The sequence below is a fragment of the Pomacea canaliculata genome, linkage group LG6 (assembly GCF_003073045.1).
Source record: "Pomacea canaliculata isolate SZHN2017 linkage group LG6, ASM307304v1, whole genome shotgun sequence".
NCBI lineage: Eukaryota > Metazoa > Mollusca > Gastropoda > Architaenioglossa > Ampullariidae > Pomacea > Pomacea canaliculata.
The window spans coordinates 4,169,889-4,183,032 of record NC_037595.1 but is presented as its reverse complement, the minus strand read 5'-3'; the positions used below and the strand labels follow the sequence as shown (position 1 = coordinate 4,183,032).

Here is a 13,144-nt window from a genome sequence, read left to right as displayed (position 1 = left end):
CAATGTGCGAGTGCTCGTGTATGAACGCAGTCGACAGTGCTCAGAAGAAAGATGATGATTGTGGTTGAGTATTTAGTCGTCAAATGGCGGACTGTTGTTTTTCCCTGGTAATTTTTGTAGTACGTACTGCTTGCCCCAGAGTTTAAAACTAGTCATTAGCTGTGTAAGTTTCAAACGGCTGCCAGATCTGGTAATTTAAGTCCTACCTCCTGTTTTCTTTACGCTGGACTACTGACAGGACTCAGGAATGCATAGCTGACGTCAAGTTCTGGATGCTTCAAAGGCTGCAACTAAAAGCTAAATGGCGATTCCATCTACCAAAGCCCATCAACTTGCTAGAACAGACCTGTCTCTGACCGGCCCGCCCGCCAGTATATATACTATATATATACAGTATTGGGTAAAACTGAGTTAACTATATTGGTCCGGCCCTCTAAAACCATCCCAATTTCTCATGCGGCCCCTTGGTAAAATTAATTGCCCACCCCTGTGCTAGAATGATCTAGGTGGTTCTAGTCAAGGCCGCACGGCGGTCCTATACCGCATCAAAGCGCTGACGGCTAAAGTTCTCACATCCCTCCTCCGGGCTTAACCATTCTTGCCATTTAAGTTTTGGCCTATAACATGCAGTCAAAGACACTCTTTTATAGTGGTGTTGGAAGATGATCAGGAGCCTGTCATTTAAATCACACAACAGAGAATGCATCTTTATCTACTTCAATAATGAATAATAACCCAATGAAGTTGTTTTGTGCTGACCGCTCTTTTGGCATAGGAAAGTAGCTGACTGGTTTAATTTCAAGATGTTCTTAACTAGTGGGTAATGAAAGGGTAGAAAAACGGAGCAGAAGTATCTGTACCGAAATTTTCTGTCTTTGAACGAGAAAACTTTTAACGTCTCACATCTAGGGAGGATTAGAAGGAGTGTACTCCTTTTTTGACATGGTTACGAACAATCTCTGATAGTCAAAGCTTTGGCATTAGATGCTAAGCACTTCCTTACATCATAAGCCCAGTTTCCTCCCTGCTGTACCAGAACCTGTGTCCTTAGTTGAACTTTTTGGCAATCTGCACCAGCCAGTTCCACAGGTTCTAGCTTATGTGCAAGTTTTTTTAACCTTGCTAAACTGATACATGCAGTCATCGCGTTAACCAATGTTAGTTTCTTCTCTCAGCTTTAATGGTGATGGTTTGCAGGTAGTATAAAAGATAGATAAATGTGAAATACACTTCCTATATGTACAACACAATAATAGACCTGATTATTTTTTTGTTCATTGCCTACTGTTTGAGATGCCTACATGTGTGTGCAACCAACAGTGCAAGCAGTAACATCTCAATTGTGTGATCGGTATGTCAAGTGGCACACATCAAGTCAAATTTCTCACTTGGCTAATAAATTCTTATCTTACCATATATTACTTCCTCACCCACCCAAACACACAAACCAGAGAGACTGTAAATACAAAATTGAAGAATTATCAGTTTACTGTCAACTGCTTAATTACAAAATTTTTCAAAAATCAGGCAAACTGAGGTGGAACTTAAAACACAATGTTTACATTAAAAAAAGTTAAGACAAGGCCTGTGATAGCAAGTTCTTCAATTGTTCATTCCTAGTCCAAGCATAATAATAATAATAATGACAAAAGCTCACAATCTGTAGGGTTTACGTTACAATGCATCTTTCTTGCATCAAGTTAAATCTAATTTCTTTTAAGCTTTGGCAGAGTAAAGCCCTTCTCAATAGCCTTTTCTAATTAAAAGCTGTAGTAGGTACAAAATATGCACTTAATCTCAAATGCTATTGGTACTTTTTAGTACTTCAGGAATTTTTAGAAACTAGTTTGCATTGCGGTGCAATTTGGATTTCGTCCAAAATGTGAAAATTCAATATTTATGCACTTGATACTTTCAGTATTCGTGTAATAAATAAGTCACCTGGAAAAATACTCCATTCAGTGGTACCACTGTGTCTAATGATGCATTGAGCCTGTAACCCAAACAAGTTACGTGTATCATAATCTGCAAATCCGAAAAGAGAACTGTCCTTGGAAGCAGGAAGACCTGTAGTGTACTGTCCATAACTATGCAAAATCACTTTTTAAAAGCTAATAAATTTGTAACAAGATGGATTTTTGAAAATCAATTTAAAGAGAGGCAATGTTTGACTTGCACATTCTTTCAAACTGATGGGTTTGAGGGGGAAAAAAAAACCTTCAGCAAAGAGAATATGAAACTGTGATGTCCCAACAGTACAACAGCTTCTAAGACATTTCCCAGTATTTCCACATATACATGCCCAACAGCAGGAATGACATGGCTATGCCAGAAAGGAGTCCCAAATGAATCATGATGTTATGCAGCACAATAAGTCTGTAAGTATTCTGGTTAGTCTTCATCCCAATCTTTGTTCTCTTTGGCTTTTGGACCCCCAGCTGGCTTGGCCATGATGATCTAGAGGAGAAAACAAAAAATAATGAGCACACCAACACCAACACAATGGATCTTTTTAAAAACACTCTTTACATAAAATGAATACAAAATGAAAAAGACTCAAAAGCTTATAAAATCCTTCAAGTTAAATAAAAAAAACATGTTGGTTCAACCTGCATAAATCACACCTACTCTCAGCATAAACAATGCAGGCATTTAGTCATTAAACAAGATCTTGTAGATATCCAGTTAGAAATGGGTAACATACCTGGTCTACTCTGAGTACAGTACAGGCAGCAGTAGTTGCAAATTTCATTCCCCATGACTTGCTCACAAATAAGTCGACAATGTTACACTCTTTGGCATCCATTACACTAGAGGCATCCTAAAAAGACATCATGCGCAATAATTAGAAATGCACTTCCCTTTCTTAATTTTAAGTCTTTAATATTGTGTTTTGCTATTGCCACGATCAATCAATGGACAGGGATATTATACAAGAAGAAAACCAATCTACCCATTGTATACACTCTGAATGTTTAAGTAAAAATTGAAGTAAAATTAAGGCATGAAAAAACCCCTAACTCATTAAGAAAATATTTTCTTTACTTCAATGTCAACACCAGAAGTCTGCTTCCCTTCCTGGTGAGCTGCATACAGTCTTGACAAAATATCCGTAGCCTGAAATCACCACACACACATACACAAAAAAGTAAATTCTTACATTTGCCAATTTAAAAAATGGGTCTAGCACTAATGATAATGGTGAACCCAAATGGAAAAAGATGCAGGTGACATGTTTGACGATGCTCATTTGCATGTTTGCATTGTCAAAATAGACCAACTGCTCTATGAAGGGCAAACACTATCAAAATGTGATACTGTGCTGTACAAGCTTTTCACCATCAGAACCTGTATACATCACATCGCTAAAGCATAATTTTCACTCCTGAATATATCTATATTATTAGGAAGTTTAATTTTTAAGTGTGTGAAAAAGAGAATGTTGAAGGGACAGTACACTACAGAAGTACTGGTTGTCTTATTATATAAAATGAAGCAGGTTTGGTTGGTACTAGATCTCTTACCTTCATGCCAGCATTTTCTGCGAGTGCACGTGGGACAGATTCTAAAGATTCTGCAAACTTTTTAACAGCATACTGCTCCAAACCTGGCAAGCTCTAATAAAAATGAGAATGAAAAAGAAAAAGATACATGTGCTTGTAAAATGCAACCGATTCATCCTTATGCATAATCTTCTAATAGGTTCTCCCTAGATAAGTAAATATAGTCCTCCTCTTAGCTTCAATTAGGAATTAAAAAACCATTATCAATAACTTGAAAATATCATTGCAACTGAATAAAGTTTATTGACAACACACCCCATTTCAGTATATTTGCATAACAAAATTTATCGAATGCAAATAATTTTAAGAGGATTTCAGTTGGTAAAAATTTTACTCAAGACTAACCTCTCCTAAACTAGTTATCTGTTTGGCCAATTCAATTTCTGTTGCACCTGCTCCTGGAATTAATCTTCCGTCCTGAAACAAAAAAGCTTATATTGTTTAGGAAAGATCCTGGGAACAACCACTCTTTTTTAAGAACTGTCTCTGGGAAGATAAGTCTTATATATATATATTTTTTATTAGCTACATCAATTTCAGCTACCCACTCCTGACTGGTCTGACTTGACCAATAAAAATGGTGAACAAAAAAATTTGACCAATTTGACCCCTTCCCCAATAGCTCTCTCACAGGCATGTGTTAACAAAACCAAATCTTCAGGCACTAACTGAATCTCTGGGTAGAGTCTGCGCACGTGCATGAAGTATTCGAAATAAGCGTAAAGGACAAAACATCACAAAAAAACATGAAATAAAACATTGCAAAAGCAAAATTACACTACTCACATGATTTGAGCTGGCTTTGATAAATAAAAACTAGAAAATGTTTAATCCATCAAGGCACACCTGAAGATTTACACGAAACATAACGTCTTGCAATAGTGTGCATGCATCACTAAAATCCCCACACATGCACAGACTACACCTGGATATTTAGATATGCAGGACCAGCAGTTGGTACAGTGAACATATTTGATAGCAGAAGACTTCACATGCCACACATGGCGTATCCATGTGAACACAGAAACAAGGTAGCTAACACATGTCAACTGTGTAAAGCTGGGGCTGGGGTGAGTTGGTCAAATTTGTTTTTCCTGTTTATTGATCAGGTCTGACCAACTGGGAGTGGATAAGTCATTAAAAAATCTTTTCCAATTTATTGTCTATATAAGTGGAATCAAACTTAAATTATATAACACTGAATGAGTGCTAAGTTCCCTGTAACGTAAAATGAACAATTGTAGACTACCTTTGTAAGAGCTTTAAATGTGTTGACACCATCATCCACAGCCCTTTCAATATCGTCCATGATGTTCTCAGACGATCCTCTTATGATAATAGTTGTGATAGGGTTCTCATCTTTGTCTAAAAAAGAAAAAAAAAATCCGATAATTCCATCAAGTACAAATAATCTTAATAATCAAATACTGCTTAACTGCTAGCTAGCTCAAATAGCACACTGCATAACAGGCTAGCAACATTTATTCTGCCATTAATATCAGGCACTAGATTATAAATAATGACATTTATCTCTCCATGCCTTCTGCATCACCAATACACTTACCCTGCTTGAAGACTACAACAGATGTTTCCCCTATTTCATCAACATATACATTGTCACAGTGGCCGCATTCTTCTGTTCTTGGTGTTGTCTGAAAAAATGGTAAAGAATTATAATGTTGGGAGTAAATCAAAACTGCTAAAAGATTTTCCTGCCACTTGCATATATTTGACTTTTAAAATAAAACAGACAACTAGACTTACTTGCATGAAACAGTAGCTCATGTCTGTGCACTTGAGGTGCATACTCCAGACCCAAAAAGCCACAAAAGACCCCAACAAAAATCATTAACAGAAAGCACTTAAAAAAAAAAAAATAATAATAAAAAAAAACCAACAAAAAACAACCTACTATTTTGGGTAAAGCAGTAGCACCAACAGCTTTACATAGTCGACGAAGGTCCCATTTTGACGTGAGCCGAACAACCAGAACTTTGTACTTGTTGCAATAATGTTGCGCAAGGTCTCCAACCTTTCCTCCAGTCACAATCACATTCACACCAGCATCTACAATGCCTTTGATATACTGCACAAAAAAGAAACCAATGATGCATTTAATACTCAAATGCAACATGTGCTAAACAAGTCTCCTCCCCCACCTGAAAAAACCCGGTTTGTAACTCAAAGCAAATTTTCCCATTTAAAATAATACAAATCCAATTAGTCTGTTCCACGCCCAAAAAATGTCAACATAAAAATCAATTAATATAATATTTTATGCAGTAATTTTCTAACAAAGAACAATGAAAACTCGTGGATTCTCTTAGTGGCAGATGAGCTGTGGCTTGATTTTCTAATCTCCACTTGCACTTCCATTTACTCCTAACTGTGTGTTTTACTGTGTGTGTAAATGTCTGTATGAGTATGTATGCCTGCCCTTGTCAGCAAAAGAAAAATTTCTGTCTTGGGTCTCCTCGACAGACAATAAAGTCTGATCTGATTTGATTTGATTTGGCACAGAGCAGGAGGGTATATCCTTCATTGGTTTCTGGCCAGGCAAAGATTTCTCCTCTGCTGTGATATAGGTTAACTCACTAATAATAAGTTCTTGGAACTCGTGCACTAATTTCTCTGCAGCAGCTGTAGCATCCCCATGTTGCACTGCACAGCATATGCTGACACTGCTTACTTTAAAACCCACACGACACTACTGCGAAGGACACAGGTGATTTCCTAGCATCAATTACTATTTTTGATAGGTTGCTGCCACATGCTGGCTTCCAGTTTTATCTCAAGAACTGCTGAGATGGTCAACCTCTACCCCTCTGAAAATTGTGTGTTCAAAGGCTTTAGGGCTGAAGTCTGAAGAGAGAAAATAGCAAGGTGCAAAAGAAGATGAATGTAATGAAGCTATGGCAGGGTTAAACAAAATATTTAAAAATCCACTGACTGGTCGTAAGCTGCAGATATCTTTACCTGCTCCATCAGGTTCTCTTCTCCTTTGCTGAATGACATGAGTTCCTCTGCATTTTTGATCAGCACCGTACCCTATGAAACACATAACTGTACATCAAGTTTCACCTTGCAAATTACCATGTCTCTTAAAATCAGGCACTAGAGCTGCATCTAAAAAGGTCGTTAATACAAAGCAAGAACCCAAGCACAATGTAAGATTTGTAATAGAAACAAAAAAAGTAGATGAAAAGATAGAAGACCTCTACTCATGTAAACAGATGCATAATTTACCTGATTTTAAGAGGTCTAATTAACAATTTTTAACATTTCAGATATCTACTTTTACAAACCAAAAATATAAAAAAGATAAAATGGATGCCAGAAAGAGTGGAAAGTGGCCTTGTATTAATACCTTTGTTTCTGTCTGCATGGCATCAAGAGGACAAGAAAATATAGCTATCTTGGCCTTGTTTACTTTGGTGACATCTCCTTCTACCTGTCTCTTAAAGACCATGCCTTGCACCACTTCACTTTGCAGTACACCAGAACCCTAGAAAAAAAAAGTACTGGCAGTTAGCTGGCCCTTATCACAAGTCAACACATCTAGAAGCCAGAGTGGATGTAATTCAAACAGTTCAAAAGTGAACCCAGCAATACAGCTTTATTGCACAACCTCTTATAGGCTTAATTAAAGAAAGAAAAAAAAAAAAAGGCACAAAAGATCGATTCCTTGAAAAAAATATTGTGATGCATATTCTCTCACTATTTAAAAAAAGAAACAATTAAATCTCACTCAATTTTAACTTAATATCCATAGCCAATTACATCACAATCAGAAAGTAAGTCAAACATAAAGGTCCTCACCAAAATTTTGCACACTCTGACATTGTCCACGTTAAAAGAGATCTTAGAAGTCAGCACTGAAACTGAAACAATTGGAATTGTGTCATTACCATTATCAGCATGTGCAGTGCTTCAGACTGTGAGGTAGACTTTTGCTGAAACATTTAAATAAATTCTGACTACCCATCAGTGGTTGAAATTTCACAGAGACAATTGATGAATTCTTAAAATACATACATCAACTTTCAATGCATGGGATAAAAGGAATGACTATTTGAACTTCTCCTTTTCACACCCATTTGTTAAAAACCAATCTATTCCCTCCCAATTCCCACAAATCAACAGAAGAATGCGTTGACTTACCACAAGCATTGATAATAAGATCTGCCAAGAAATCTTCATTTCCATACTGCTTGCTCATAACAGATGTGCGAACAGAACTTTTTACTTCCTCCTTGCTTCTCATGTTCTTCACTTCTCCAACAACTAAAGCTGAAATATTCAGTATTGAAATCTGCTTGTTACTACATGACAGTCACAAAAAAAAAGTCTACACATTTAGCTACAGCATTTTTTATACATAAATCTGTGCGCAACTGGTAGTGTCAAACACCATGTGAATTTCAACACAACTTAGCAAGGATTGGCTGGCTTACTGTACCACAGGTCACCAAATGTCATATACATAAACATCTGTATTTTGTACTCTTATTACTTGTTTTTAAGTTTCCACAGGACCAGCAAGTAAAGAAGCAAGAAGCTCCTACATTATTAAATAATCACAATAACATGACTTATAGCTGTATGGTTGTAAAGCACACTTTAAGTGCATCTATCACCGCCCTCTCTCCTTTTTTTAAATTAAAAAACGTTTACAGGATACTAAGTAAATTATCAAAGAAACTGTGGGAAAAAAATGTAATGTAACCACATTATTACAAAGACTGCTTTACTGCACATTTCATCTAATGGCAAAATGTTTATGAAAACCGACAATTGATGAACACTTGAAAGTACATTAGATTAAAAGCTAGTGGAAAAATGTTCTCTTCTAACAAAGAAAACATAATGTAAACCACACTTACTAGGAAGGATCTCCTGTGCCTTCTTATTTGCTAGTTCGTAGCCTTCGATCACTTCAGTCACAGACAGACCCTGAAAAAACATTTCAATATTTAAGCCAAAGAATAGTACCGCTAACAGTCATTTGAAACCCATATAAATAAGCAGCAAATCCACTTTTATTCAAACCAGATACATTACAAGAAAGAAATGCTGAAAATAGGTTTTGTGTGACACATTATTATAAGCTTCCTGTTAAATTTGTTTTCCCTTACCTACAAGACATTCAGATTACACATCAAAAAAAACTGTGTCCAAGATTAAGATTAGTCTTGCTCATATACAAAACAAGATGAAACTCAAATACTTGACAGATTATTTTTGCACAGGCTACCAAGTGACATGCCCATAGAAATAAACAGACACCTGAGTTATGTGCTTTAACCTACAATTTTTGTATGCATTCTGCTAGGTCAGAATGTGATTCCATCCGTAGAAGCTTCACTTTACTAACAATTGCTAATCAGCAAAACTTTATGACATAAGTTGCCAAAACATCACACTAAACAAATGGGTCCAAGACTAAGATCTGTTTTGCTGAGAAGACATCTGAATTAGATACTTTAGTCCACAATTTTCTTGTGTTCTGCAAGGTCAGTGTGCTAATTTTCACAACCTAATTTCAACCACAGCTGTCACTGCTACTGGGGTTAAAACTATATAAATGCAAAACTACATTTATAATATGAAAATACAAAAATGGAGATTCTGTTTAAGATTCAATAAGCATATGTTCAGTTTTGTCCATGTATACTCATTGCATCCACTACCAGGCCTAAGAAACATTGTCACACAGTATAGAACAGCATTAGTCCCCGGCTAAACAATACAGACCACATTAAACAAATGTTTCCAAGATTAAGATTTCTCTTGCTCATACATATATATAAATATATCAAACAAGAAATGACTTAACACTGGACGAGTCTTTTTAGCACAGGCTACCAAGTGACATGCCCATTAAAACCAGCAGACACCTGAGTTATGTGCGTTAACCTACAAAGCAATCTCTATCTTCCAACTCATAGAAACAAAACACTGCGCTGTCATCATTACCCTGCAGTTCAATTTGCCCCTGTCACACAGCTGTAATCCTTATAACAAACATTAACAATCAACGTAAACAAGTTAACATCTGAACAAGTGAAATTTGCCTCTTAGTCCATACCAATTTGGCAAAATATCATTTTCAAACTAAGCAAATGTGTCCAAGATTAGGATTTGTCTTGTTCACATAAAAAAATGAAGGACATGACAACCAAGGATGCATCATTTTTGCACAGGCTACCAAATGACACGCCCATAAAAACAAGCGGACACCTGAGTTATGTGCTTTAGCATATACTTTGTACCTGTTGATTACAGGTGGAAATTGCCAATTCTGAAATTAATAATAGTTGCATTTTAGATGCTGAAATTTACAGAATGTATCAATATTATCTCTACCTACTAGAAATTCCATAAATATCAGATCTCCAAAGTGGTGTTTTAACCAATATGGTGATTTTGAATATGAATCTTTTAGATTCAATCTAAGAATTATCTAAACTAAGCAAAGTGTAGTGTTATTGCTAAAAGCATATACTGAACATAAATATATATTTTTAAACTTTTGTTTGAACACATTCATAAAGCCATTAGTGTACAGCTTCTGAATGATTTATGTACACTACCAGGCTACAGAAACATTGTCACACAGTATAGAACAGCATTAGTCCCCGGCTAAACAATACAGACCACTATAAAGCAAATGTTTCCAAGATCAAGATTTTTCTTGCTCATACATATGTATAAATATATAAAACAAGAAATGACTTAACACTGGACGAGTCTCTTTAGCACAGGCTACCAAGTGACATGCCTATAGAATAAAGCAGACACATGAGTTATGTGCTTTTGCCCAACATTTTCAGTTTCCACTAGGTAATAATAATAAAACCAAAAGCTCTGACACATGCTCAAATGTTAATGTTGCATCACAACGGAACTAGCAACTTCCATTGTTATTAATAATTGCCCATATTGCCCAGAATTAGAACCCTTCCCTTTTCTTCTGCTATCTTTAACTTCCTTAACCACAGGTTGGGTGGGAGATGGAGCTTTGGAGCCAAAGACCTAAGTAGGCCTGGGAACCAGCAAACAAGCTTTACAAACACAAACCATCAGACCCTCCCCATGGTTGTTACAATGTTTAAACCAGTGATGCCCAACCTTTTTTTGGCCTGGGGGCCATACGCCATACACATTTCCGACATGCGTGTCATGGGCCGCTTCACCGCAAAAATACAAAAAAAAAAAAAATAAAAAAAAAATAGAGCAGATACCATTTTTATTAGAGACAAGTTGTACTTACCATTAATTATGTAGTAATTAGTGGGATATTTGAAGTTGTTTACCCGAAACCAACTTCTGAATGTCCGGCTGCATCGTAGAGACACCAAGTCGGAGAACTGAATCGAAATGTTCATCCATCGAAAAAAAAGATTGAGAGACTCCCCTAAGTAGGGATAAATACTTCTTCTTCCCTTTTTTTCCCCCCGTTTTTGTAGGTCTTTTTTTATTACTAACATGCCGATTTCCTGCACTGTGGACAGAAGTTTCGCAGGCCGGATATGGCCCACGGGCCGTAGGTTGGGCATCCCTGGTTTAAACTATTCAGTCCTAACAATCACCACAATGCTATGTAAACCACAGCCTATTGCCTTAAGGTGGACATGAAGTATAAATAGATATAAAAAAAATCAATACTATGTTATGAGGGAACTAAACACCAGGGAGCACATTTGCTTCAGATGTCAAGCTATACACACTAAAAGGAAAACCAGGCTGGTAATCTGTTAAAGAATGCATATCTAGTACTTTAAAACAGCTTTACATGCCTTAATAAATGCACTTAAGATCACAAATAAATAACAGTACTGACAAAGTACCCTGCCAGTTAAGTGGGCTCACCATTCGTAAAAGCTCTTCTGCACTCTCCAAAAGAGTTCCACCAAATACAAGCACAAAATTTGTCCCATCCCCGCATTCCTGTTCTTGCTGTTGTGCTGCCATCACAAGCATTTTAGCAGCAGGGTGTTCAACTTCAAGCTCTCGAAGAATAGTGGCTGCATCATTGGTGACAAAAAGCTTTTCCAAATGGTTGATAACCATTTTGTTTTGTCCTGTAATGTAAAGAGTTATGTACACGATTTTCCACATGGTGAAGTTACAGCCAACACAATGTATTGACTTCACACAGAATGTTTTAATGCATAAGTATTGAGAGGGCAAAATATTACAAGTAACTCAGAAATACAAGGGCAAAACAAGAAAAAAAAAAAAATGCTGGTTTTAAAGAAATTCACAAGCTACTGACTACAAGGTCTTACCATGAGGACCATAAGCTGATCTAGTTGTTTTAGCCAGTTCTTTGCAGGCCCCAATATTCCTAAAGATAGCCTCCTCAAGACCAGAAAAATGCTGGAAAAAATTAATGTGATATAAAACAGCTGATTAGCCACTGTAAAAAAAAAATTATAAAACACTATAAGAGTGTAATAACAAAATTTATCAAGAGTATCAGTATGTTCAAATTTATCATGGTATCTTCATCAGCTTTTGGAAATGACCCTTAACACTTTACAGTTCACTGGAACAGTAATAGCATTAAAGAAAGACCCCCCCCCCCCCGCCAATTCGGGGGATGAGCAAGAACCTTTTACAAATAACTTAGTTATAATGTTCTTGCTTGCAATGTACCAAAATAGCATTAAAAAATATCACAGCTTATTGTCTAGCCATTGTATATCAATTTCATTTCAACCTTTGTCAACCACCACCCCCCCATTCACTCCAGAAAAACGGTTGAGTAGAAATGTCACATTACACAGACTATCCATATTTGCTGTTGCCTTAAAAATGTAAGTTTGAGCTACTGTTTTTTTTTTTTTTATGCTACCAAAGCTGAGTCATTGTTACAATGTGTCACAAAAGGTAGCTGAGTTTGTCATAAACTATAAAGATTACATAAAATGATAAGTTTTCATAATAAACATTGAAAAGATAGGCCCCATCTTCTTCAGTTCTTCTTGAATACGTGATTCATCTCGAATGTGGTTACATATCCTTGCACATTGCGATAATGAGTATGCTCTTTCCAAAATCGAGCGTTGTCGTCTTGGTCAGTTACAACTTTCAGGAACCGTGGGTGACCAAAGATGGCATTTGCACACTCCTCCAAGTCCAAATCGACAAATTTAAGTATTATCAAAATATATCGACATAATTCTTGGCACAATTCATCCCTTCCCAATCGCACTTCGTTCCAACATTGTTCGCTGGAGAATATTCTCGAGCTTGTGGAATGGTGCGGGCATGGCAACCTCGTGGGCCGAATGGAGCTTGACCATCTTTGACTTATTAACAACAGATGAGATCAAAATGGAGCATTTTCTGTATAAAGAATATACTAGATTGCGATATGGTAAAATACAGCCTTGTCTCTTACCCTTGCACCGTCTTTAAGCATTTGGGCAAAGCCCGGTGCGCGTGGTACGTGCAGCGCCATGTTTGGAATCCGATTTTACCCAGAGTTCTTTGCGAGTCGAAACTAATGACCGATGGCGCATGTGCAAGGGCATCAAGCCGTGGAAGTACTTCCAGGATTGTCATAATAATTA

At 36.7% G+C, this 13,144-nt stretch overlaps 1 protein-coding gene across 1 annotated transcript; it reads right to left on the bottom strand.

The window, feature by feature from the left end:
* Positions 1–1,470: 1,470 nt before the first annotated feature.
* Positions 1,471–13,122, bottom strand: LOC112565999 (T-complex protein 1 subunit theta-like). Its single transcript, XM_025241918.1, has 16 exons — positions 12,973–13,122; positions 11,855–11,945; positions 11,436–11,647; positions 8,447–8,516; positions 7,725–7,853; positions 7,383–7,444; positions 6,931–7,068; positions 6,540–6,611; positions 5,476–5,649; positions 5,128–5,215; positions 4,813–4,928; positions 3,909–3,980; positions 3,525–3,617; positions 3,046–3,117; positions 2,705–2,821; positions 1,471–2,457 (listed from the first exon to the last, which is right to left on the bottom strand). Exons 1-16 carry the CDS (start codon positions 13,030–13,032, stop codon positions 2,392–2,394), a joined length of 1,632 nt encoding a protein of 543 aa, XP_025097703.1. The 5' UTR covers positions 13,033–13,122; the 3' UTR covers positions 1,471–2,391.
* Between the last annotated feature and the right edge of the window lie 22 nt (positions 13,123–13,144).